Below are 25885 nucleotides of genomic sequence, written 5' to 3'. Positions count from 1 at the left end.
AAATCTGCAAGGCTGCCACTTGGTCCTCAGTTCACACGTTCACTACTCACTACTGTCTGGATGCCTTCTCCAGACGGGATGGACTCTTCAGCCAATCTGTGTTACAAAATTTATTTTCCTAATGGCCAACCATCCCTCCTCCCCCTCTGTTAGCTTGGAGGTCACCCATACGTTAAGAATATGCTGCCTGCTTGTCCTGGGATAAAGCACAGTTACTTACCGTAACAGGTGTTATCCAGGGACAGCAGGCAGATATTCTTAGGACCCGCCCTCCTCCCCGGGTTGGCTTCTTAGCTGGCTTATCTTAACTGGGGATCACGCTCTCCTCCATCGAGTGGGAAGGCACCCGCGCATGCGCGGTGCGGTCAACTAGAACTTTCTAGTTAAAAGTGTCCGTACCGGGGCTCCGTCGGTGACGTCACCCATACGTTAAGAATATCTGCCTGCTGTCCCTGGATAACACCTGTTACGGTAAGTAACTGTGCTTTATCTGTAGAGCAAACAAATCTGGTTCCACCATCTGGCATTGGTAACTTGTGAGAGGTCCTTCCAAGATCCACAAATGGTTCTTAATGCAGCAATGAGTAAAGAATCAAACAATACAGCATCAAAATCATTTAAAGCAGAATTGAGAGAGGTACTTTTCAGGATAACGGTTGCATAAGAAAAATGTGCCAAAACTGAACTGGAACCCCAAAACAAATTCAGCAAGTATCTCATTTTGAACTAAACATAATTGGTGGCATAACCATAAGAGGGGGCTGGGCCTCCCACTTTGAGCTTAGCCCCCTTCAAAATGAACATCTCCTTTGCTGTAGCTGATGGAACATTTTGTTTTTCCATCATCTTGGTCCCAGTTTCTGCTTTTGTCTATCTTCTACTAATTCTCTTTCCAGGCCTCGGGAACCCTGGTTCCATCACTACGGGAGTCCCATAGACCTGGGGGGGATCCCCATGGGAGTCCCATAGACCTGGGGGGATCCCTGCGGGAGTCCCGTGGGATTCCCGCAAACTCCATTCCATGCAGACCTCTTAATTCATAGGAGCCCTGACACAGTGCAAGCTCATGCTTATCTCCCTGTTGCACAGGCAGACACATTAGCTGTCCTTGCTACTCGGGTTCACTCCTGCCAGTAGGTTACATCTCAGCAAATGTTGAGGTTACTGAGCAATGTGGCTTCCACATTGCATGTCATTCCATTGGCACAACTACATTTGAGAACAGCCCAGAGGCCCCAAGCTGTCCAGTGGTCTTTGGAACCTTTAGTGGATGTCATCCAGATAACACCAGACCTACTGCAGTTTCTCCTGGTTGACCATTTTGGTCCAGTTTGACCGTGGGACTATCATTCCAAATACTTCAACATCACAAGGTGCTGACAACAGATGTATCTCACCTAGGGTAGGGAGCCCATTTAGATGGGCTTCACACTCGGGTACATGGTCAGCCCAGAAGAAAGATTTTCTCATCAACTTCCTAGAGTTCTGGGCAATCTGGAAAGCTCTAAAGGCTTTCAGAAATCAACTAGTCAACACAATTGTACAAATTCAGACAGACAACCAGGTTGTGATGTACTGCACCAACAAGCAAGGGGGCATAGGAACATACCGTCTGTGTCAGGAGGCTGTCAGGATGTGAAATTGGGCTTTATAGAACAGTATGGTATGCAGACCAACATACCTGGTGGGGAAATTAGCAGCCTGGCAGACAGACTAAGTGGAATAATACAGCCACACGAGTGGTCCCTCAGTGTGAGTGTAGCCTGGGAGATCTGCATGTGGAGCAGCCCTTGGTTAATCTCTTTGCCACTCCATTCAATCACAAAGACCCTCATTACAGCTTCAGACTTGGATCACACATAACAGACTAGCGTCAAGAACCTGGATTGGAGATTGGATCTTCTTATACCGAAGACTTTGCTGAAACTTAAGACCAGGGAACCATGATTCTCATTGTATCTTATTGGTCCAATCAGATCTGGTTCCCTCTTCTTCTGGAACTTTCATCTGAAGAATCACGGAGACTGGAATGTTTTTTCCAACACATCACTCAGGACGAGGTATCTCTTTTACATCCCCCCAATCTTCAGCCTGGATGTTAAGAGCTTAGAATTTCCTTCATTGTACCTCTCAGAGGGGGGTGTCCAAGATTCTGCTGTCTTCTAGAAAAGATTCCACTAAGAAGAGTTATTCATTTAAATGGAGGATGTAATAGAGTGGATTGTTAACTACTGGACTGGTTTAACCTGTACATCAGTGGTTTCTCAATCCAGTTGTCAAGACAAACATAGTTAGTTTATTTTCAGGATACTCACAATAGATATGTATGAGAGATTTGTATACAGTAGAAGTAGTGCATGTAAATTTATTTTGTGCATATCCTGAAAACGTGAGTTAGTTTTGTAACAAAGACTGAATTGAGAGCTCCTATTCTAGGAGGTGGTGCGGCGGGCAAGCAGGGAAGGATCCTCGGCAGCAGCTTCAGCTGGCAGGGAGGGATCTCCGGTGGCCAGGCAGCATACCCGCAAGGGTACGCGTACCGCGTGTTGAGAAACACTGCTCTAAGAGATCCCACTTGCTCAACTGTCTGGCTTACCGGTGAAGCGGGGTTGACATGTCAGAGCACTGGGAAAGAAGCCAAGACACACGCCCGGATCTGGTGGCTCTGTGGGGGGAGATGGAGAAAGGGGAGGGGGAGGGATCCTACCTTTCCAACACATCACTTGTCTCTACCGGGACCAGCTCCGCAGTTGCCACTCTCTGGGCCTCTGCCATCTCAGACTGTTAGCTCCTCCTTGATGGCCTAGAATCTTGACCTATAGGGCCTTTGCTTCAGAGTCTGCAGGGCCAACCACTAGGGTTAAATCCCTGTTACTCTCAAGGGGAAGCCAATTTTGCCTTTTTGGGAGCTTGGGAAGGGCTGTGTGCTTCTGTCCAGAACTGCTGTCATACTGGCCAGCCAGCATTGTGAGTCCTGCAGGTCTCTGCACACAAGCACAGCAGCCAGTTCCTTTTATACTATGTGTAATGGGAATGGCATTGTGTTGCATAAGGAAACTGCAAGAAGTTCCCAGGAAACTGCAAGAAGTTCCCAGGACTCTTCAGGGGGAAAGTGAACACATTTGGAAGTTTCCATTCCTGCAGCAGCTGAATTAATTTCAGCAGAAATGACAGCCATTTTGTTCCCAGACTACATTTTGCATCTATGCAGTATGAGGTAAGTAGATTTCTCTCTGCTGGATTTGGTTATGTGGGTGTCCTCCTGTTTGGACCCCAGTTATTAGCCTTTCTATCTGTCTTGGGCAGGTACCGTTAGAGCTCCAAGTTAAGGAACCTCTTGTCTCCAGACAGTGGCCACAGTCCATGAAAGTAGCTTGAGCTGCTGGCTTGTCCTGTGTTCTGGGTGTTCCTCTCTGGAGTCTTGAGAGATCTCTCCTGATGAAGTACGTGTCCCTATTAGTGCACTTGTTTCTGTGAGTACTGGAATAGTTTCACCAGAGCCTTATACAGAGGTACTATAGTCTCCTTTTTCAAGCAAGCTATTCCTCTCCCTATGCACCTGTATCTGCAGAGAAGCTATCAAAGGTGGTCTTGCCCGTTGTACAAAATCGCTGTTCATTAATGAATGTTATTGCAGGCACTTTTAAAGGTATTTTGTTTGGATATGGCTCTAATGATATTTTGGTATGGATTTGGACAGTCACATACCCCGGTGCACACCCAAGCAGCCAAAAAATTGACATGGAGAAGCAGGCGGCACATCCTAGGAAACATGTAATTGACAGTGGTTTTCTCTCCTCTCTGTTCTTCAGGTTGAATATGATCAAGAAGGTGATGGTGGATGAGCTGGAGGTCCTGCCACACGTGACCCAGCTGGACCTGCGGGACAATAAGCTTTCTGAGCTGGACACCACCGTCCTAAGCAACCTGGAAGTACTGCACTGTGAACGCAACCGCTTGGCCTCACTCAGGATCAGTGGCTCCCTTCTGAAAGCCCTGTACGCCTCCACAAATGGTAAGAGCCTGTACTGTGTACGCTACATCTACAAATTCTCTAAGCTCAGTCTGCCCGTCATCTGGTGCCCGGTGGGGAGCCCCCACCTTTTCAAATGAGTGCATGCAGAACATTTCACTAACTACCACCTGGTTATAAAAAATTCAGAAGAGGGGATTTTTAGGTAGCATTTGTCTCCCTCCACCCCCTACTATATTGTAACTTTGGCACAGTCCATATCCTTTTTATCACAAGAAAAATGTACTTACAGGTAGCTTAAATCACCACTTTATACAGCACCTGTTAGTAGTGGTTGAAAGTAAATATCTGAAAGCAAGTCAGTGGCTTAACCCTTTACTTGGCCTTGTTGCTCAGAAGCAACATCTGTTTCCTATGGCTCTTATGGGAGATCTGCATCTCCGAATGCCTGTTACTTGGCACTTTTGCTCTCGTTCAACATCAAGTTATGTAAAGCAGCTGTTTCACCATCTTCCAATTAAAGGGTTAAATACAATGTACTCATTCCTATTTTTAATTGATTCATATCTGTTACTAATAGCCACCATCATTAAATGGGCATGGATTGTGACCCCCTGTTGAGAGTAATAACACACAGAGCAGAGAATACACAGGCTTGGAGAATGACATTGTACCCTCATAACAAATTTTAAACTTAAATATTCATTTTACTTTGAAAGAAGAGACCAGTCCCTACACAAAGTTAGGTTTTAGAAAGAGATTTGGTCCATTTTTTTAAAACTAAAGTGTACAAATTAATATGTAATTAGCTGCGATCATTACCCAGAGCTCTAGGTCTGAGATTGAAATGCTGGGTCACAGTATGATTTTTGGAGTCTTTAATTCCAGCTCAGTTATTTTGTGTGTGTTGTGAAAGCCCCTTGAATCCTCAATGCAAACTCATTTCAAATTGTGAGATATTTAAACCCAGTAAGAGTAAATTTGGTCACGTAACCCATCTACTCAAGGAATTACATTGGCTTCCAGTGTATCTTAGAATTCAGTTTAAGTGCATTTGTATTGCATTTAAGATCCTATTTGGTTTTTTTTACCACTTTGATTCCTTTAGACTGGAATGTTCATAGATCTCATCTTGCCAGAAGTTCTCAAAAATTAAAACTTACATTTCCCTATCTCAGTGGTAAAAACAGAACCTTTAAGAGTTTTGTTTTTTTTAATAAATCTTTATTGATTTTTCAAAACTTAGACAATGCAATACAATTATCTGAACATAAATATTTCATAAAATGCATTATTAAACATACAATTTATACATAGAACAATCATTTTCTCCCCTCCTCTTCCCAGATTTAATACAAGAAGTCAAATTATGTAATTATAATATTATAATCAAGTAATTTTAATAATCAAAATACCTTTCCCACCCCCCATCCTCCCTTGGATGTATAAGGAAGTCCATCAACCACAAAAATAAATAAATAGATAAATACATTACAATTATTATGATGTTACAAATATAGTCAATGGGCTCCACACTTTATTAAATGCACTGCTAAACCCCAAACACTCTGCATTCATTTTCTCATATTTATACGTATAATTTAGTCTGTCATACCTTTTCCAATTGTGTGTAATCAATTGGATAGCTATTCCCATCATTATCATAAAAAGATGACATTTGTATTTAACCAAAGAAGGCTTGACATGTAAAAGCGTACCACAAATTATGGCTTCATATGTTAGGGGAATTACCTTTAAGAGATTTAGTTATTCTTTTGCTTTTAAATTAACCGAATTCTGGAATGCTTTACTGCTTACATTAAGAAGTTTAGGTTCTTTTGCTTTATTCCGGAAACTTCTGAAAACTTTTTTGTTTGCTTAACATTTTGGAAATTAACTATTTCAATCTTCTTTTTCTTGTCAAATTTATATATTATGTTTTACATTATTGTAAACTGAGTCGAACTCCTCTTGGTTGATGACTGTCTATAAAACTAAGTTTTAATTTTAATTTAGTTTATTGTTTACATCCTTAATTTCCATTGTTGCCTCTTTCATAGACTTTTTTTTTTTTTAATTCTTTATTCATTTTATATATATATATTTTATATATATATATACCTTCCAAAGTATTTAGATCAATGCTGTCTTGTTAAAATGTTTATTTTATTTTTATTTTTCCTCTAACTCTACTTTTCACTTCTCTATTACCCTCCAGGTACTTTAGTTAGATTGTGAGCCTTCGGGACAGTAAGGGAATTTTTCAAGTACCTTTCTTATTTCTAATCTTAATGTATATTTTCTGTAAACCGCTTAGAACCTAACGGATGTAGCGGTATATAAGAAATAAATTACATTACATTACATTACATAAGTGCACAGAAAATATCAACAATTAAATTAATACATCGCTTGAAATTCCACAAATTTCTCCTTAAATAAGATTTATCCCCATCCCTCCCACTGTACTAATATCAAATAATATATAATATAATAAATTCTGTCCTTCCCTTCATATCAGATAATGAAAATCAAAAACTTTTAATCACTAGAAATTAGAAAGCATTGGAGAAAAATGTTTAAAGTATGATGAGTCTTAAAATAACCATGACCCTGGTCATTAGATAGTTGATAAAATGACACTGTACAATAGTAACAAAATCCTAACCTTCATTTTAAGTAAATAGAGATGGGCTGTCATTTTAAATGTCTATCGGTTGGTGATAAGAGCACGCACTGTGTAGATCTATAAAATACATAAGTTTGCAATATGTGCACCTAACACATAGACATTTCAAAAAACGCATAAATATAAATATAATGACAAATTAAATAAGGACAAATTTAGAAAAGTTATAAGAATTCAGCCGTATTCTATGCTTGTTACATAAGTCGTTATAAGGGGAGAATAGAACTTTGTATACCACCATTTTCTGGTTACACATTCAAAGTGGTTTACATATATACAGGTACTATTTTGTACCTGGGGCAGTGGAGGATTAAGTGACTTGCCTAGAGTCATAAGGAGCAGCACTGGGACAAAACACAAAAATTTAAATACTCATTTATGTGCAAAGATTTTATTCAAATGTTTATCTCTTAAAAAGGTTTTGGACAACAAATGGGATATATGTGGCCAGATCATTCCAGAAGCTCATCCTAATTTGCTGCTGCTGTTGACTTATATTAGAGTTTTAATAAGTTACTGTTTCAAGAAACATATTTCTTGAAGTTTCTGTTGCTAGCAGGTTGTTAATTGTTGGTTCCGTTCAACTTGTTATATAAACTTTAGAATTTTAATGTTTCTAAGAAAGGAACAATGTATTACTACTACTTATCACATATGTAGTACTGAAAGGCGTATGCAGTGCTGTACATTTTGACATTTATAGATGGTCTCTGCTTGGAAGAGCTTACAATCTAACTTGGACAGACATGACATATAGGGTTGTGGATGCAAGACCCAATGTGAGAGGAGTTAGGAGTCGAAAGCACTCTCGAAGAGGTGGGCTTTGAACACTGCCAGAGACTGAGCCTGCCGTCATTACCAAAGAGATTAGGCCACATGAACCCTTGTAGGATGGAGCTCACAGCTTTTGTTCTCTACCTCTGTCTGCCAGTCAACAGACATAAGAAACAAAAACAAAAAGAGATCCAATTAGTTTGCAGTGAAGAGCAAGCAAAACAAACAGAGAAAAACTGCAGACAAGAGTACAAGATGCAGGTTAAGTTTATTAAAACACCTTTATGTTGCAGTTAGTGTCACCACCTTCAAAAAAACCAGGGGACCTGATACGGTCTGTGTTTCAGTGCACACGCCTTCTTCAGGAATCCCTAATTTGAAAGGTATCAAATAAATCTGCAACTAAAATAAACTTAGGCCTGTGGAAAAAATGCTAATAAAATCACCGTAGCAGTAACTCCGTGCAGACATAACCCACATGTTCTGTACTGGTCTGGCTGGATTAAAGGAAATAAAATTAGCAGCAAGATCTAATTTTTCCTTTTGGCTTTTTTGCTCCCTCAGAACTTGTTCACCTTGAGATCTCTCCTGTACCAAGCTTCCTGACTTTCATGGATATTTCCAGGTAAGGGGTAGTTTGTTTAAAACGTTTCACTGGTTAGCCAGTGTGTATTTGCTTTGAGATGCGTATGTGACCATCATTGAAAGCCAACTGTTTTAGCCTTGTTGTGATTAGTTTGGGAGAGGGGCAAGAGTTTTATAGCAGGTTCTTGTCTGTGGGAGAGCAGTGTTCCTTATTTTATGGTCCTTTTGATAGCAAAACAAAGACCTGTTAAATTTTTTAACTTAAAAGAGTTTAGCTATACTTACTTAATGGGATTGGCCTCCAAAACAGCATAATTTTGTCTGTCCAGTTTGTAAAGTTGCACCTTAAGGACTGTTGCGTTCCCAAACTAGGAATAAAAGACTCGGAAGTTCACAGTACTTGCAATAATTTGTTGTTGTATCCAAGAGCAAATCACAGTGTGACCCAACATGCTGAGTTTTGACATTGTTTGCATGTCAGGGATCTAAAATGAGTTGACATACATATTGACAGTTAAACACTAATTATGCTATACTAGTGTTTAAACCTGTTACATTAACGGGTGCTAGAATAGATTAGTCTGATCCAGTATGGTTTTTCTTCTTATGTCTTACCCCCATATTCAGGCTCCCATTTCCCCTTTTACATTCCTTATTTCCACCTTTTTTCACCAACTTAAAAATCTGTCCCCTTTCTCTGTCCTTCACCTCCATAGAACTCCCTCTCCATTCCCCCTTTCCCCATCAACCTTCACTTATTTTTCCATCTCCTATCTTCAGCCCCTTTCTCTCACATGCCCCCTTTTTAGCCCCCAGCTTCAGTTCCTGCCCTTTTCTCTCACATGTCCCCTTTTGTAGCCCACCTCCCTTCTTTTTTCATCCTCAGCTCCCTTTTCTCACATTCCTTTTTTATAACCCCCCAACCCTAACCCCCTTCTCATACCTGTTCTTCCAGTCTCCTTATCACACCTGTCTTCCTTTTCAGCCCCCAAATCCAGACCCAGACCCCTTCTCTCACAACTCACCTTTTGCAGTCCCAAGCTCCAGCCCTCTTCTCCGAACTGTTTTGGTTTTTGTTGTGTTTTTTTTTAACAGTCTCCTACACCAGGTCTCTTTTCCCAAGAACCCCCCTTTAAAGCCGCCTCCTCTCACATTTTCCCTTTTTTTCAGCCCTAGCTCCAAACCCCTTATTAGCCCCCCCCAGCTCCCTTTCCCATCTTTTCCCTTTCAGCCTCCAGTTCCAGCCCCCTTTTCTCACATGTCCCTTTTGCAGTCTTCTTCTCACACATATCCCCTTTTCTGCCCCTAGCCCCCTTATCTTATACATCCCCATTGTCAGCTCCCAGCTCCTTTCTCTAACATGTTCCCTTTTTACAATATCACATGACTGTTCAGCTGGCTGATTTAGGAGCTTTTTTTGAGTGCCCACTACTGTTTGCCAAGCCAAATCTCCCCATGGTTCCGTAGAGACAGGTTTCGATCTGAGCTCCTGCATAGAAGGGATGCTGTTACAACCAAGTTCTTTCTGAGCAGTCCATGCCTCTGCTGCTGTTCAGACCCTCCTTGACTTTCTTTATTTTAAAAATGTCTTCCCTGCTTACAAACTAAGTGGATAACAATATAACATACACAACTGAAATACCTACAAAACATAGCAATATAGTCTCATCACACATTTTCATAAAAACAAACTAACGGAGCGCTAAAATAGGTAATCCAATGTGCACAGGGAGCAAAAATAATGTGACCAAGCTAAGTCCTGAAACACCATTGCATTTAGGTCCTTCCAGACAATTTTTTTTTTTTTCTGTCTAGCATTGTGCAAGATTTTTTCCTTGGTAAAATCAATAAAGTGTGCCACAATATCTCTGGGAACCCTGTCCCTTGCTGTTCCGATCCTCAATGAGCTCAGCCTAACTTGAAATCACACTGGTCCCAGGCCAGATCCTCTTTTAACAGTTCTCTGCTAATTTCCTGCACCACTGTCATGCAATCTTTATATGCCTCCACCTCAGGACCCCTTTAAATCTTAGACTGTTTCAATGTCTTCTAGTTGATCTCTAAGCTTCTGAAGGGAATGTGAATCTCTCTTAAGGTCTGCCTTAACAGTCACCAGGTCTGCAGTCAGTGTACTGGGCTTGATTGATCATTCGTTTGACCCAGTAAGATTATTTTTTTGTTCTTATGTACTAAGCCGCAGTAGAGGTTTCTACCATGGCCCAGAGCGCTAAATGCTTTGACGCTCTTAGGAATTCTGAGCAGTATTGAAGCATTTAGTGCTCCAAGCCGCAGAAGAAACCTCTACCATAGCTTACTAAAAGGAGGGGGGGAGGGATTTAATTACGCATTATCATGAAATTAAAAGTAAAATTATGATATATAAACAAGGAACAAAAAGTGAGATAAATGGAATCCTTAGCTAATATGTACTACTATTATTTATCATTTCTATAGTACTACAGAGCCAGTTTGACCTACGGCACATTCCGAAAATCAATTAAAATCATTCTATTTGACAAATTCATCTCCTAAACAGAAGCCTCTAAATGATATATTCTCCCTTTCTCTACCTTGATGTAATTTCGCTGTTTTGGGGTTGTTTTTTTTTGCTGTTCCTTTACCTATTTCTTATGTAATCCAGTATTTCGCTAATTGTCCAGCCTTCTTCGAATGTGAACCGCCTAGAAGTCTTTCGACTATGGCGGTATAGAAGAATAAAGTTATTATTATTATTATTAAAGATGTATGCAGTGCTGTAATAGATGGTCCCTGCTCAGAAGATCTTACAATTTAATTTGGATAGACAGACAAGACATATAGGGGTTAAGGAATTTCTTGCAAAGAGAATAGGTAGAATGGACATAGGTATCTTACAGTGAGAGGGAATTAGGAGTTAAATGCAGCCTTGAAAAAGTGGGCTTTTAGCTTGGCTTTGAATACTGCTAGAGACGGAGCATGACATAATGATTCAGGCAGTCTGTTCCAGGCATGCGTGCAGCAAGATAAAAAGGGCAGAGACTGAAGTTGACAGTGGAGAAGGATACAGATAGGAGGGACTTACCCGATGAATGGAGTTCATTTTGGGGTGAGGGGTGGGAGCTTACGGGGAGTTAAGTGAGAAGAGATTGAGGGGCTGCAGAATAAATGCACTTGTAGGTCAGTAAGAGGAGTTTTTGCTGTATTTAGAAATGGATGAGGAGCCAATGAAGTGACTTGAGGAGAGGGCTAATGTGATTATGGCAACTCTCGCGTAATTTAGATGTGCAGTAGAATTTTAAATGGATTGAAAGAAAAAGAGATAGTTAAGTGAAGACCTGAGAGAAGAAAGTTGCAGTAATCTAAGTGAGAGGTGATGAGTGTTTGGAAAGGAGAGGTTGGATTTTGGTAATATTACAGATAAATATATAATAGGCTTCAGTGGTTTGTTGGATCTGAGCGGAGAAGAAGAGAGATGAGTCAAAGATGACCCTAAGGTTGCAAGCTGACACGATAAAGATTAGTTTCTTTGAGATGCATAGTTTTTGAGTGTTTGTTATATAATATTAGATGCTAAATTAAGTGTTTATATCTCATTAGAGCTGGTAATTCCTGTATTCAACAAGATATCAAGGCAAGCATGCACACTGCAGGAATCTATAGTTAATCTTCCACTTGTTAACTCATCTCAGCAGGCAATAGATGCTTCACTTCCCATCTCCAGAGGCTCTTGTGGAGAATTATGTGAAATATGAGACATATGATTTGAGGAATGATCATGTGAATTTGCTCCTGGTTGCATCCTGTGTGAGTGGAGTGCCCCCCCCCCCCCCCCCCCCCCCCTTTGCAGAGCTTTGAAACAGGAATCCTCTGGAGATGGGAGGTGATGAGTCTATTGCCTGCTAAGGGTCAAAAAGTGAAAGATTAACTATAGACTCCTGCAGTGTTCCTGCTTGCCTTGATATCTGTGGCATTTTTGCAACCATATAGCTAAGTGGCATTTTGTTATCATTTGAAAACTTTTTGAATTCATTTTTGAGTGAACTTTCTCCTGTTATTGAGAAAAGTTTTGTATATATTGATTTTACAGAGCCATTTTTTTTAGCGCGGTCAGTCTAGGAATTCTATTAGCGTTTGAGCTGCCATGGCCAGTGCTAAAAACTGCACTAACATTTTGTAAAAGGGGGTTAATGCTTGTTGAGTCTTTGTGGCTTGTTGCTTATTTGATAAATTACAATATTTGCTTTCAATACAAGTGAATATTTCTAATGTAAAAACACACATTTTTGTGATTTTGACTTCTGTGTTCCCTTAATTTATTTACAATTTTTGATAATCTCCTACCTTTCATTTGTGGGGAATTAGCGTTTAAAAAATTGAAAAGGGGTTTCAAAGTCCTTCCTTGAGGGCCACAATCCAGTCGGGTTTTCAGGATTTCCCCGATGAATATGCATGAGATCTATGTGCATGTACTGCTTTCAATGCATATTCGTTGGGGAAATCCTGGAAACACGGTTGGATTGCTGCCCTCAAGGAGGGACTTTGAGATCCCTGCTTTAAAGCTTATTTTTGAGGCTGTCCTTCTTGCTGCTGGGAGCTGGAGAGTCGGACCCTCATATAGAATGACATGACTCGGCAAAACAGTCATGCCCTTCCAGCCTGAAGCCCTTCCCAAGAGTACATTATTTATAGAAATATGCCATGGAAGCTAGCTGGGTAGAAAACAGAACAGATCACACTGGCAAGGAGCAGCAGAAGGACGTAGAAAAATAGAAGAAAAATTCTGACCATAAGCAGGCATCTTATTTAATATTTTCATCAATGACCTAGAAGAAGGAACATCCACTGAGATCATCAAGTTTGCAGACGACACAAGCTATGCCGGGCAATCAGATCACAGAAGGATAGCGAGGAACTCCAGAGTGACTTGTGTCAGTTAGAGAAATGGCAGATGAAGTTTTAATGTGGAAAAGTGCAAAGTAATGCATTTAGGCAGAAAGAACAAGGAACACGAGTATAGAACGTCAGGTGCAACTCTGGGTAAGAGCGAACAAGAAAAGGATCTGGGTGTACTGATATATAGGACCCTGAAACCTTCGGCACAATGCGCGGTGGTGGCAAAGAAAGCAAATAGAATGTTAGGCATGATAAAGAAAGGAATCACGAATAGATCGGAGAAGTTATAATGCCGCTTTATAGGGCAATGGTCAGACCACACTTGGAATACTGTGTCCAACATTGGACTACAAACCTAAAGAAGGATATAAAACTGCTGGAGAGGGTGCAGAGATGAGCAACAAAGCTAATAAATGGTATGGAGAACTTGGAATACGAGGAACGACTTAAGAGACTGGGATTGTTCTCCCTTGAGAAAAGGAGACTGGGGATATGATCGAGACTTTCAAAATACTGAAAGGAATCGACAAAATAGAGCAGGACAAATATCAGGAAGTTCTGCTTCACGCAACGAGTGGTGGACACATGGAATGCTCTCCCAGAGGAGGTTATTGCGGAATCCACCGTTCTAGGATTTAAAAGCAAACTAGATGCACATCTCCTTACGAGAGGCATAGAGAGATATGGGTGACTAAAATTACGCCAGGTGTACACCTGGCTGGGCCTCCGCGTGTGCGGATCGCCGGTCTTGATGGACCGAAGGTCTGATCTGGAGATGGCAGTTCTTATGTTCTTATGTTCTAAAAGGGGAAATCTCAAGAAGGGTCAACTGGCATTATTTATTTATTATCTGCTTGATAACCTAAGTGGCTTAAAGTAAAAACATTCATAATCATAAAATGAACAAGAAACATTCATACATAAAGAAAACCAATGAAGTTATCACACAAAAATCATCTCTTAATCTGTTCCTGAGCAGCAGCATTTTGATTTTATCTGAATGCAAAAATTTGTCATTTCAGCCAAATGCTTGAACAAAAAAATGTTTTAAGTAATTTCCGAAATTGTAACACTTTTTTGTTACATCCCTTCTGGATTCAGTGCGCTAGGTATTCAATCCTTTCCTGCAATCTGGAGGAGCAGGAGGGACTGAGCACCCCTCCTGCTCCCAACTTAAAGGTACGGGGAGGGAGAGGGGGTGTCGGGGGGGGCATCCCTCCTGCCATGTTTTTCAGCACAGGGGGGGAACGTCTGATGTCAGAAGGGAGTGGGCATCTCTCCTGCCATTTGTGGGTCGCCCGGGGGGGGGGGGGTGCAGTTTTTTGACAGGTCTGCCTGGATTTTATTCTTTTTTTTATGGGGCAGATATCCCCCCCTCCCCACCGGTGACCCACAAATGGCAGGAAGGATGCCCACGCCCTCCTGCCACCTGATGTCCATACCTTCTTCTGCCATCGGCCCCCTCCTCCCCCACCCACCTGCCTGTTTTTTATTAAATTTTTTTTATGGGGCAGATATTTTGCGAGTGTAATACATGCAAAATATCTGTGCCATGGAAAAAAAAACTGAAAAAAAACCCCCAGGCAGACCTGTCAAAAAAAACAGCAGACCTGTTGGTAATGTTACCGACAGGTCTATAGCAGTCGGGTTTTAGGATAGTAAAACCCGATGCAAAATAGCCAAGCAAATGTTAATTAATTAATCACTTGGCTATTTTGCATGGGGTTTTACTCATTTGCATGGGTTGGATCGGAAATGAAAATGGGAAAAAACACGCGGTGGGCCGTTTAGTAAATCGGGTGGGTAGCAGTGATCATCGCTAAACCTGTGAAATCAGGTTTAGCGACAGTCGCTGACTTTAGTAAATTGGGGCCATAGTTCATCCAACTGGCAGTTTGAAGATCTTCAAGTTTGGTCTTTTGGAACAGTTTCTGAGGCAAAAAATCCTTTTCTCCATTCAGCTGCAGTTTAAACTGAGGTGACAGGCAGGCACTGCACAAGATTTTAAGTACACTTCCATTATTTCCTATGGGAGCTTCAGCGGTAGTCTGTGGATTGTGGTAAAATTATTTTTTTTGGTTTCTAAGGGTAGGGTTCAGGTCTCCCATCTCCCCAACCCCAAATTGCTATTTTTTTATTTTCGGATTTTGTTTATATTGGCTGTTTTTGGTTCAAATTTACTGGCAGTGACCATCTTGGATTTTTATCAGGTTTTTTTTCAAAGTTTTATTTCTGCCTCAAAACTCCTCAATTTGATTAAAAATCATTTGGGATGGATTACTCAGCCATTTATCTATCAAATGTGTGTATTGATCACGCCAGATCAGCAACAGTGTACTATGTTCCACAGCGCGCTGGGGGAGGGAGCAGGAGCTTCAGGATTTGCTTCCTCCAGAGCTGGAGAACTGGCCTGGGTCTGTGATTTCGGGAAAAAGTCTCATCCAGAGGCCATTCTGGAATCTGGCACCAAATGCCTATGTTCTGAGTCTGGGGACTCTTTTGGCATGGTGCAGGTGCCTCAGCAGGAACCTACAGTGGACAAGGAGTGCGACTTTTCACTGGGCTTTATTCGGCTCTTCTGGAAAGCGTATTCCTCAGACCCAGCTCGTTTGATGCAGCCAGTGGGGTGCGTCAGTTTCTTCTAAGCCGGTTGTGCCAGTGACAGATTCTTTTTTAGGAGCCCGCTCATCCAGCTATGGCAGAGCTCGATTGCATTAGTTGCCATATGGATATTATGCCTCTTATGCTTCTATTTTGGATCTGACTGATACCCTTGCTGGGGCTAGTCAACACAGTTGCCCTGAGAGTCCGGATTGGGCGAGGACTCCCTCCGTCTGCAGACGTTTTAAGCATGGCTCTGTCCACCATTTTATTGCTGAGGTTCTGAAAGAGCTCAAAGTGGAATCTCCATCTTCCACATCACAATGTTCGGTCATGGACCGTTCTAATGTGCTGTCCTCCCTTTTTTCCCATCCTATCCACAGCTTCTTGGTCTGGTTACAGAACAATGGGATACCCCAGCAAACTCTTCCAGGCTCACTAAAGCTATGACTAAGCTTTATCCGCTGGCTCCTGATTTTCAGCAGGATTTTTGAGCAACCTAAAGTGGATTCCACTGTACTGCAGTTTACCAGGTGCACCGCCCTCCCTAGCGATGGAGTAGTGCTTAAGGAAAAGGTCTGGATGACCTCATGGCCAGTATTGCTGATCGCTACTCCCTCCCGCTGATTTCATCAGGGATCCTCAGGCTCTTCCTCCCAGAGATATTCTCAGGAATACTGTCCCCGTTAACAACAATTCCAATACCAGACATCCTCAGGCCTCTGGATCACAGGCAGGTGCTGCTTCTAAAAAGCCCAAATGATGCTGGAAGTCAGGAGTGAGGCTTCCTCATATCGGGGGCCGACTTTTACCAGGAGTGGACTTGCATATCCTCAGATCAGTGGGTGCTGAACGTCATTCGGGAGAAGCACAAGATAGATTTCTTTTGCCTGCCTCCAGATTTGTTTCTGGACTCGCCAGAAGGTTGGCTGGAGAAGGAGTCAAAGGTTCGTGCTAATCTACAGCATCTCCTGGGCATCCAAGCCATGGAAAACCCGTTCCAGAATATGAATCGGGCTTCAGCAGATACTCCTTATACTTCATTGTGCCAAAGAAAGGCTCAGAGGACTGGAAACCCATTCTGGATTTCAAGTCGGGCAATCGCTTCCTGCGGATTCTTCATTTCCAAAAGGAAACCATGCGCACAGTCATTGCTGTGCTCTCTCCTGGGGAATTTCTAGCATCCTTGGATCTTACGGAGGCTTTCCTTCATATTCCAGTTTTCCCAAAGCATCACAATTTTCTGCTTTTCCATGTTCTGCATTTCCAGTTCACGGCTCTTCCCTTTGGGCTCGTGACAGCTCCCCACACTTTCACCAAGGTGATGGTAGTTGTAGTGGCTTTTTTCCACAGGCAGGTTGTCCAGTTTCACCTTTACTTGAATAACTTGTTGATCCGGGTTCCATCTCGACAGGAGTGCGATTGTGCAGTGGAAACAGTGGTCTCTCTGCTGCAGGGCTTAGGTTGGATTGTCAACTTCAAGAAGAGCCAGTTGACATCGTCCCAGACTTTGGAGTATCTGGGCCTTCTTTTTGACACCCAGCAGGGTCATGTGTGTCTTCCTGAGCCACACAGACAAAAACTTCGCTAGCACATCAGAGATTTCCTGGACCTTCCAGCTCCCACAGCCTGACATTATCTGCAGCTGCTGGGGTCCATGGCAGCCTCCTTGGAAGCAGTCCCTGGGCCAGAGTGCACATGTGCCCTCTACAAGAGTTCTCCTCTCTTGATGGTCTCCACAGCAGCATCCCCTTCAGATGCCGCTCCCCTGGATGGAACCAGTGTGCAGCAGTCTGCGATGGTGGCTTCAGGTGGAAGCTGTCCGTCAGGACAAGCTTCTTCGGATTTCAGAGTGGATAACTCTTATGATGCCAGACTGTCGGGTTGGGGGTGCTCAAAGCGGGGACTGCTTCATTCAGGAGCAGTATATTCCTCATCAGAGGTGCTGGGTAATCAATTGTCTGGAGCTTCATATGATTTGACTGGTGTTACTCACTCTCCAGCCCACTCTGGAAGGAAAAGCAGGGCAAGTGTTCTTAGACAATGCCATGGTGGTGGCATACATAAATCATCAAGGGGCACAAGAAACACTTCCTTGGGCCAGGAAGCTCACTTACAGGGTGGAGTAACATCTTCTGTCTTTCTTGCCAGTGCATGTGGCCGGTATCGATCGACAAAGTACAGGCAGACTTCCTCATCTGACAGGTCCTGAAACCAGGGAGAATGGTTCCTCTCATGGAAAGTGTTTCATCTGATTGTACAGCACTGGGGTCAGTCCCAGATGGACTTGATGGCTTCAGCAGAGAACTCTAAGGTCAGGCGTTTCTTCAGTCGAAGAACAGAGTGCAGAAGCCTGGGGCTGGATGCCTTAGTTCAGCCCTGGCTGGCTCATGAGCTCCTTTGTGTTCCCTATGTGGCCTCTAATTGCTTGGGTTATCTGCCAGATAGCGATGCATCCTGGCCTCGTAATTCTAGTTCTCTGGACTGGCCTCATTGCCTATGATATGTCGATCTCGTTTGTCTGCAGCAGGAGAGAAAGCTCAAACTCCCTCTTTATTGCAGCCTTCTCAGTCCAGTGCCCATGGAGAACTCATAGCGCTTTGGTCGTACAGCATGGCTTTGAGCACTCAGCCTTGATGAGGCGCAGTTATTCAGATGTAGTCATTTTGACACTTTTGAAGTCCAAGAAACCCTCAACTATGGATGCTTATGCCAAAGCCTGGAAGAGTTCCAACAGTGGTGTGCTAAGGACCGGGTGGAGCCTGAGCGTGCTCTCATTTAGGTGGTCGTAGCCTTTCTTCAGGCAGGTTTAGATAAGAGTTTAGCAGTGGCCTTCTGTAAAGTTTAGGTAGCAGGCCTTTCATGCTTCTGGGCCTGCATGGGTTCTAATTCTCCTACTACTCATCCAGATGTGACAAGGTTTATGAGGAGTCCTTCATTTGCTGTCTCCCTTGCATCATCCTTTCTCTTTGTGGAATCTTAACATTGTTTTACAGGCTCTTGTGGAAGCCCCATTTGAGCCACTAAAGGATCTGACGATCAAGACTGTCTTTCTAGTTGTCATTGTCTCAGCACAGCGTATTTTGGATCTTCAAGCTCTATCATGCAGGGAACCTTTTCTCCAAATTGTGGACACAGGAATTATTCTCCGTACTGTGTCTCCCTTTCTGCTGAAGATGGGTTCCGCCTTCCATGTCAACCAGGAAGTTCATTTGCCAGCATTTCATTCCACAGGCTCAGAGAGAAAGGATCAGATCTTTAGCAAGTTGGACGTCAGAGTCTTGCTCCACTATTTGGAGAGGACTAATGATTTTCAGAATTCACTAGAAAAGAATTTGCTAATCAGAATGGTCATTGGTAAAAGGAAACAGGGGAGACCATCAAGAATGACACAGGAGTGAATATCAAGCAATTGAAAGAAGCCTTGGAAACAGAAGCATGATGAGGACTGGCCTACAGAGTATTCAAGGGTCGGTCCCGACTGAATGGATAGTAGCAGTAATGATTTCCGGCTGTCTGATCATCTCTTTGTCCACACTACTCGGCATCTACATGGTCTGCCAGCGTCAAGACCTCAATCGCTCGATGGATTCGTATGGCCATTTCCGCGACTTATATTACCTGCAGCAAGCAGCCACCAGTTTCCCTTAACGCCCACTCAACTAGAAGTGTTTTTTTGTTGTTTTTTTTTTAAATTCTTTATTCATTTTCAAATAAAAAAAAAACAAGTGCACAAAAATACACCATACAATTAATTCCAATATAGCACTATAACATCTAACACATAAAATCTAATAGTGTAATAACCCCACCCACCCATCCACCCTTCATCACATTTTCAACTAAAATAAAATATACACGTTATATACCATAATATAACATATCTTGTAAAATTATCCCCCAACTCCACCCTCCCCCTCGAGTGTGCTAAATACAGTTAAGAAAGAAAAGAAAAGGAAAAGAAAAGAACTGATGACTATTCATCGCAATACTTTGCCAATGGCCCCCATATCTTTACAAAGTCCCTTTTTGTATCGCTATTGCTCTTTCCATCTTATAAATATGGCATAATGAATACCACCAAAATGTGTGATTAAGATTCTTGTAATTTTTCCAATTATTGTAATATGTTGAATGGCAACCCCTGTCGTGACTAATAAAAGTTTGTTATTATGACGATATTTGACTTTTCTTCCTCATAGCCATTCCGAATAAAACAGTATCATAGGAAAGCGCAATATTGTTTTCCTGTTTTCTGTTTTATAAATCTTTATTCATTTTCTTATGTTACAACAAGTGTTTCAAATAAATTCATTATAAACTTGATTAATCACACTTGATTAACTTACAGATTAATATCAAATTTAAAATTTCTTTAGAAAATCAATATTTTATAAAGTTATAATATTATGTAAGAAATCTAAATTAATATAATTATTATTGAATATAATAATCTCCCCTCCCTCCCTCCCTATCAATATTGAATGAGAAATCTTTATTCATTTTCATATGTTACATCAACAATATAAATTCATACTAATATTTCAGAAAACTAAATTTATATAATTCTTAGTTAATATAATAATATCCCATCCCCTCCCTTCTATTCAGTAATACATGAATAAAATTTTTAAATGTTATTTTATCCATATTTCATATTATAAATCTAGTATTAATATATTATATAATATTTAGAGATATGATCTCTTTTTCTTCTAATCAAATTCTATACATGGGAAAATTAATCATTCTTTACAATATTCAGTTAATGGTCTCCATATTTTTTGAAATTTATCTACATGTCCTTTTTGTGTTGCTATAGTGAGCTCCATTTTGTATATATGACATACAGAATTCCACCAGAATGTATAATTTAATCTGTCATGTTTTTTCCAATTGAATGTGATTTGTTGTATTGCTATTCCAGTTAATATAAAAAGAAGTTTGTTATTACTTGATGATATTTGACTTTTTGTTCTCATAATTGTTCCAAATAATATGGTATCATATGTCAAGGCTACCGGATTTTCTAACATCCTATTTATTTGGGGCCAGATTGATTTCCAGAATGTTAAGATGAATGGACAATAGAATAAAAGATGATCTAATGTCCCAATTTCAACATGACAGTGCCAGCATCTATTTGACCTAGAGCTATCTATTTTTTGTAATCGAACAGGGGTCCAGAAAGCTCTATGTAAAAGAAAAAACCAAGTTTGTCTCATAGATGCTGATACCGTACATTTTAGCCTCCAAGACCAAAGTCGTGGCCATTGAGATGCACTAATTTGGTGCTTTATCTCAATGCTCCAAATGTCTCTAAGACCATTTTTTGGTTTTTTATTTATATAATCGGATATTAATTTATACCACTGTGCAGCTTCATGACCTGTTGAATTAATCTGGAAACACAGATAATTAGTAAGATTTTTCCATTCAGGGAACCCTACCTGAATGGATTGCTTCAATTGCAACCATTTAAAATATTGTGGTTTTTTTAGATCAAATTTATGTTGCAATTGTGAAAACTCCAGCAACTTTCCGTTTTTTATTATATCATCTAAAATACGAATACCTGCTGTCATCCAGTTTTTCCAGATTATTTTAAAACCGCCTATTTTGATCTTGGGGTTTAACCAAATCGTTTGAGTTGTTGATTTACTAATTGGAATAGGAGTTAGATTACTTATATATCTTAAAGTTTTCCATGTATCCATGAATATTTTATGTTCTTTGTATAGCCTTGGCATTTTGATACTAATTACATGACTGAGACGTAAAGGAAACATGAGTCTCCATTCAAGCCAGAACCAATCTGGAATATTATCAGTGGGCTCTGGGAGGATCCAATACATACCTTGACGTAAAATATAGGCTTGATGATACCTATAGAAGTTGGGAAAATTTACCCCTCCCTCCGCAATTGGTCTTTGTAATGTCACTAAAGCAATTCTGGGATTTTTCCCAAGCCAAATAAATTTTGTCAATACCTTATTTAACTTTGTATAAAAAGAATCTTGAAAGAAAACTGGTATCATTCCCATTTGGTAACAAACTACAGGTAAGATCATCATTTTAACTGTTTGTACTCTTCCCCACCAAGATAAATGTAAAGGATTCCATTGTTCACACATCTCTGTCACTTTTTGTAATAAATATTTTTCATTAATTTTCATTGTGTCTTCTAAATCTTTTGAAATCCAAATTCCAAGATATTTAATAGTATCCTCCTTCCAAACAAAAGAGAATGTATTAAATAAACCTTTTGTACAGTGTACATTTAATGGAAGTATTTCTGATTTATTCCAATTTATCTTATATCCTGAAAACTTTCCGAATTTATCAATTAGTTCAAGCAATTGTGGAATGGTGGATTCTGGATTCCTCAAATATAATAATAAATCATCAGCATAAGCTGATATTTTGTATTCTCTATCTGAATGAGGTATACCTTGTATTTCCTTTACTTGTTGGATTGCTAATATTAAGGGTTCTAAAACTATATCAAACAGTAAAGGAGACAAGGGACATCCTTGTCTAACTCCTCTCTGTAGATTAAATTTTTCTGAAAATGTATTATTTATATATAATCTAGCAGAGGGGGAGCTATATAATGTTTGTATCATTTGTATGAATCCAGGACTTATACCAAACCAATCCATAGCCTGATACATAAATGTCCATTCTATTCTATCAAAAGCCTTTTCTGCATCTAAAGAAACAGCAAAAGTAGGCTCATTCATTTTCTTTGTTAAGTATAACATATGGAATGCTAATCTGGTATTATGAGATGAATGTCTTTGAGCAACGAATCCTGTTTGAGGCATACCTATAATATGGGGAAGAGCATTAGCCAATCTTAATGCAAGTATTTTTGCTAATATTTTTCCATCTACATTTATTAAGGATATTGGCCTATAGTTTGAAATCAATGTGGAATCTTTATTTGGCTTTGGTAAAACAATAATTAAAGATTCTGCTATAGTGCCATTTATACTTCCTTTATTAAGTTGATATTGAAAAAGATTTAATAAATAGGGTAATAATAAATTTTGAAATGTTTTATAAAATTCCACTGTATATCCATCACCACCTGGAGCGGATCCAACTCTAAGGGATTTCAAAGCTGTTTCTAATTCTTTTAATGATATTGGCTCTTCCATACTTCGTTTTATATGTTCAGGAACTTTTGGACCCTCTAACATTTTCAGAAATTCTAAACCATCTTTTTCTTTATTTAAATAAGTCTCGGAAGTATAAAGAGATTTATAAAATTTTAGAAATTGTTTTAAGATAGGTTCAATTTGTGTTAATGTGTCACCTTTTTCATCTTTTATAGCAATTATTTTTTATTTCTTTTTTTTCGCTTTGAGATAATTTGCCAATATTCTTCCCGACTTATTTGAGTTTCCATAATACAATGCCTGCTGGGAGAATAAATCTTTTCTTATCATCTTTGATGAGAATTCATTGTATTTTACTTTAAGTTTTAATAATTCTTGTTGTATAGAATATTCCCATTTTTCTATTAATTTTGATTCTAAAATTTTTATTTCTGTTTCCAAATTAGAAAATTGTTTTCTATTTTGTTTATTAAGATAAGCCGAATAAGAAATAATTTGTCCTCTTATTGATACCTTAAAAGCATCCCATAATATTTCCCTAGAGATCTCATCTTTATCATTCATTTGAAAATAATCTTTCATTTTTGTTTGAAAATTCTCACAGAATATTGGATCAGCAAGCAATGTATTATCAAATTTCCATATTGGTCTATTTGTATTTTGATCTGTGATTTTAATTTCAATCCACACTCCACCATGATCAGATAATATGATTGGATCAATGGCAGCTTGTGTTACTTGATGTGCTAGGTGTTTTGATATAAATATATAATCTATTCTTGAAAAAGAATTATGAACATGAGAACAGAAAGAAAATTCCCGTCCATTAAAATGAAGTATTCGCCAAATATCTGTCAAATTACAAGTTTGTACCAAATTATCTAGTCCCATCGATTTCATATATCTACTTGGGTTTTTGTCTAATAAAGGATCCATAACAGCATTAAAATCCCCAGCTACTATTAGATTTGAAGTAGCCAGTGGTAAGATCAGTTGTTGAAGAGTCTTAAAAAATTCATTTTGTTTCGAATTAGGGGCATATATATTAAACAACGTCATGGTTGTATTTCCCATGCATATTTCCACTTTTACCCATCTGCCATGAACATCTGATTCTTTTAATTTAAATAAAGCTGAGCATTTTTTATTCACTAGAATAGCAACACCTGCTTTTTTCCCTATGGCTGGTGAATAAAAACATTGCTTTATCCAACCACCTGTCAACTTATTAGATTCAATGTTTGAAAGGTGGGTCTCTTGTATGCAACATATATCTGCATTTTGCCTTTTTAAGAACAGTAATGCTTTTTTCCTTTTTATAACATGATTTAGACCATTAACATTCAAAGATATTATTTTAAGAGACATTTATAATTATAATTTTTATAATATATTTTCTATATAATGATATATAATGTTTTTTATTAATATATTTTCCCAATATACTTAATAAATTATAATTTCCTTTTATTATTTCTATATCTCCTTTTTATCCCAGGACAAGCAGGCAGCATATTCTCACATGTGGGTGACGTCATCCACGGAGCCCCAGCGCGGACAGCTTTTCAAGCAAACTTGATTGAAGTTTCAAGTTTGCACACTGCACCACGCATGTGTGTGCCTTCCTGATCCACTAGAGGGCGCATACCCTCCTCATGGTCCTCAGTTCTTAGTTTTCCGCTGAGCCAGAAAGACCCTGTCTCTCTTCTCTGCGTTCTTCTAAGTGCCTTTCTGGCACCGCGGCTTCTTTATTTTGTTAAGGAGTCGCTGTGCGTTTGTTAATTGATCGTGTATTTCTTTGTTTCAAAAAAAAAAAAAAAAAAAAAAAAAAAAAGGACTTTTTATTGTGTTTTTCCTCCGGCAGGCCTTTCTGGGGCCTCAGCCATGCGGCTAGGCCTCATTTGCCTGCAGCTGTATTTTCTTCTTCCCTGGCCTCTCTCTGGGCTCACCTTGTGTGAGCAGAATGGCCGGGACCCTCTTCCTTCGTTGGAATCGGACTGTGCAGCTTCGATCCCCGGTAAGTTTTTCTTTCTTTCCTTCTTCTAGGTGCGTTACCTTGGTAACGCCACCGGCTGAGTCTCAGGCATTTCAGGCATCGAGTGCGATCGTGCCCGCCTCGACGAGACCTCCGATGCGTGCCTCCTTTCATGGGAATACTCTTCACGAGGTTGCCCTTATGGAGCGTACTGCTGCACCTTTCTTACCAGTTTCATTGGTACGGTGCCGACTTCTGAACCTCGACTTCGGTGTGCCTCGACGTCGACTGGGGCTTCGTGCCTCGACGTCGACTGAGGCTGCGTTCGTCGACGGAGGCTTTGTGCCTCGACGTCGACTGAGGTTTGGTGCCTCGACGTCGACCGAGGCTTTGTGCCTCGATGTCGACGGAGGCTTTGTGCCTCGACGTCGACGGCAGCTTTGTGCCTCGACGTCGACGGAGGCTTTGTGCCTCGACGGAGGCTTTGTGCCTCGACGTCGACGGAGGCTTTGTGCCTCGACCTCGACGGAGGCTTTGTGCCTCGACCTCGACGGAGGCTTTGTGCCTCGACCTCGACGGAGGCTTTGTGCCTCGACGGAGGCTTTGTGCCTCGACGTCGACTGAAGCTTCGTGCCTCGGCGTCGGCTGAGGTTTTTTGCCTTGACGTCGACTGCGGCTTTGTGCCTAGCCGTCGACTGGGGCTTTGTGCCTCGACGGAGGCTTTGTGCCTCGACGTCGACTGGGGCTTTGTGCCTCGACGTCGGCTGAGTCTTCTGCCTCGACGTCGACTGAGGCTTTGTGCCTCAACGTCGTCTGAGGCTGTGTGCCTCGACGTCGACGGAGGCCTTGTGCCTGGACGTCGACTGGGGCTTTGTGCCCCGACGTCGTCTGAGGCTTTGTGCCCCGACGTCGCCTAAGGCTTTGTGCCCCGACGTCGTCTGAGGCTTGTGCCTCGACGTCGACTGAGGCTTTCTGCCTTGACGTCGCCGGAGGCTTGTGCCTCGAGGTCGACTGAGGTTTTGTGCCTCGCCGTCGACTGAGGCTTTCGGCCTTGACGTCGCCTGAGGCTTGTGCCTCGAGGTCGACTGAGGCTTTGTGCCTCGCCGTCGACTGAGGCTGTGTGCCTCGACGACGTCGACTGAGGCTTGGTGCCTCGACGTCGTCTGAGGCTGTGTGCCTCGACGTCGACGGAGGCCTTGTGCCTGGACGTCGTCTGGGGCTTTGTGCCCCGACGTCGTCTGAGGCTTTGTGCCCCGACGTCGTCTAAGGCTTTGTGCCCCGACGTCGTCTGA

General features: G+C 41.0%; 1 protein-coding gene across 3 annotated transcripts in view; it reads left to right on the top strand.

Moving 5' to 3' along the window:
* The window catches only part of PHLPP1 (PH domain and leucine rich repeat protein phosphatase 1), a 492900-nt gene that overhangs the window by 331060 nt on the left and 135955 nt on the right, over positions 1-25885 (top strand). For all 3 annotated transcript variants that reach the window (XM_033929324.1, XM_033929323.1, XM_033929325.1), the window contains exons 7-8: positions 3813-4015; positions 8001-8061. In XM_033929324.1, the coding sequence (XP_033785215.1) occupies positions 3813-4015; positions 8001-8061 (264 nt within the window). The remainder of the gene's footprint in view (positions 1-3812; positions 4016-8000; positions 8062-25885) is intronic.

This window comes from Geotrypetes seraphini, chromosome 2 (assembly GCF_902459505.1).
Source record: "Geotrypetes seraphini chromosome 2, aGeoSer1.1, whole genome shotgun sequence".
NCBI classification, from domain to species: domain Eukaryota; kingdom Metazoa; phylum Chordata; class Amphibia; order Gymnophiona; family Dermophiidae; genus Geotrypetes; species Geotrypetes seraphini.
The sequence above is the reverse complement of the archived record's forward strand: the minus strand, read 5'-3'. Positions and strand labels throughout refer to the sequence as shown.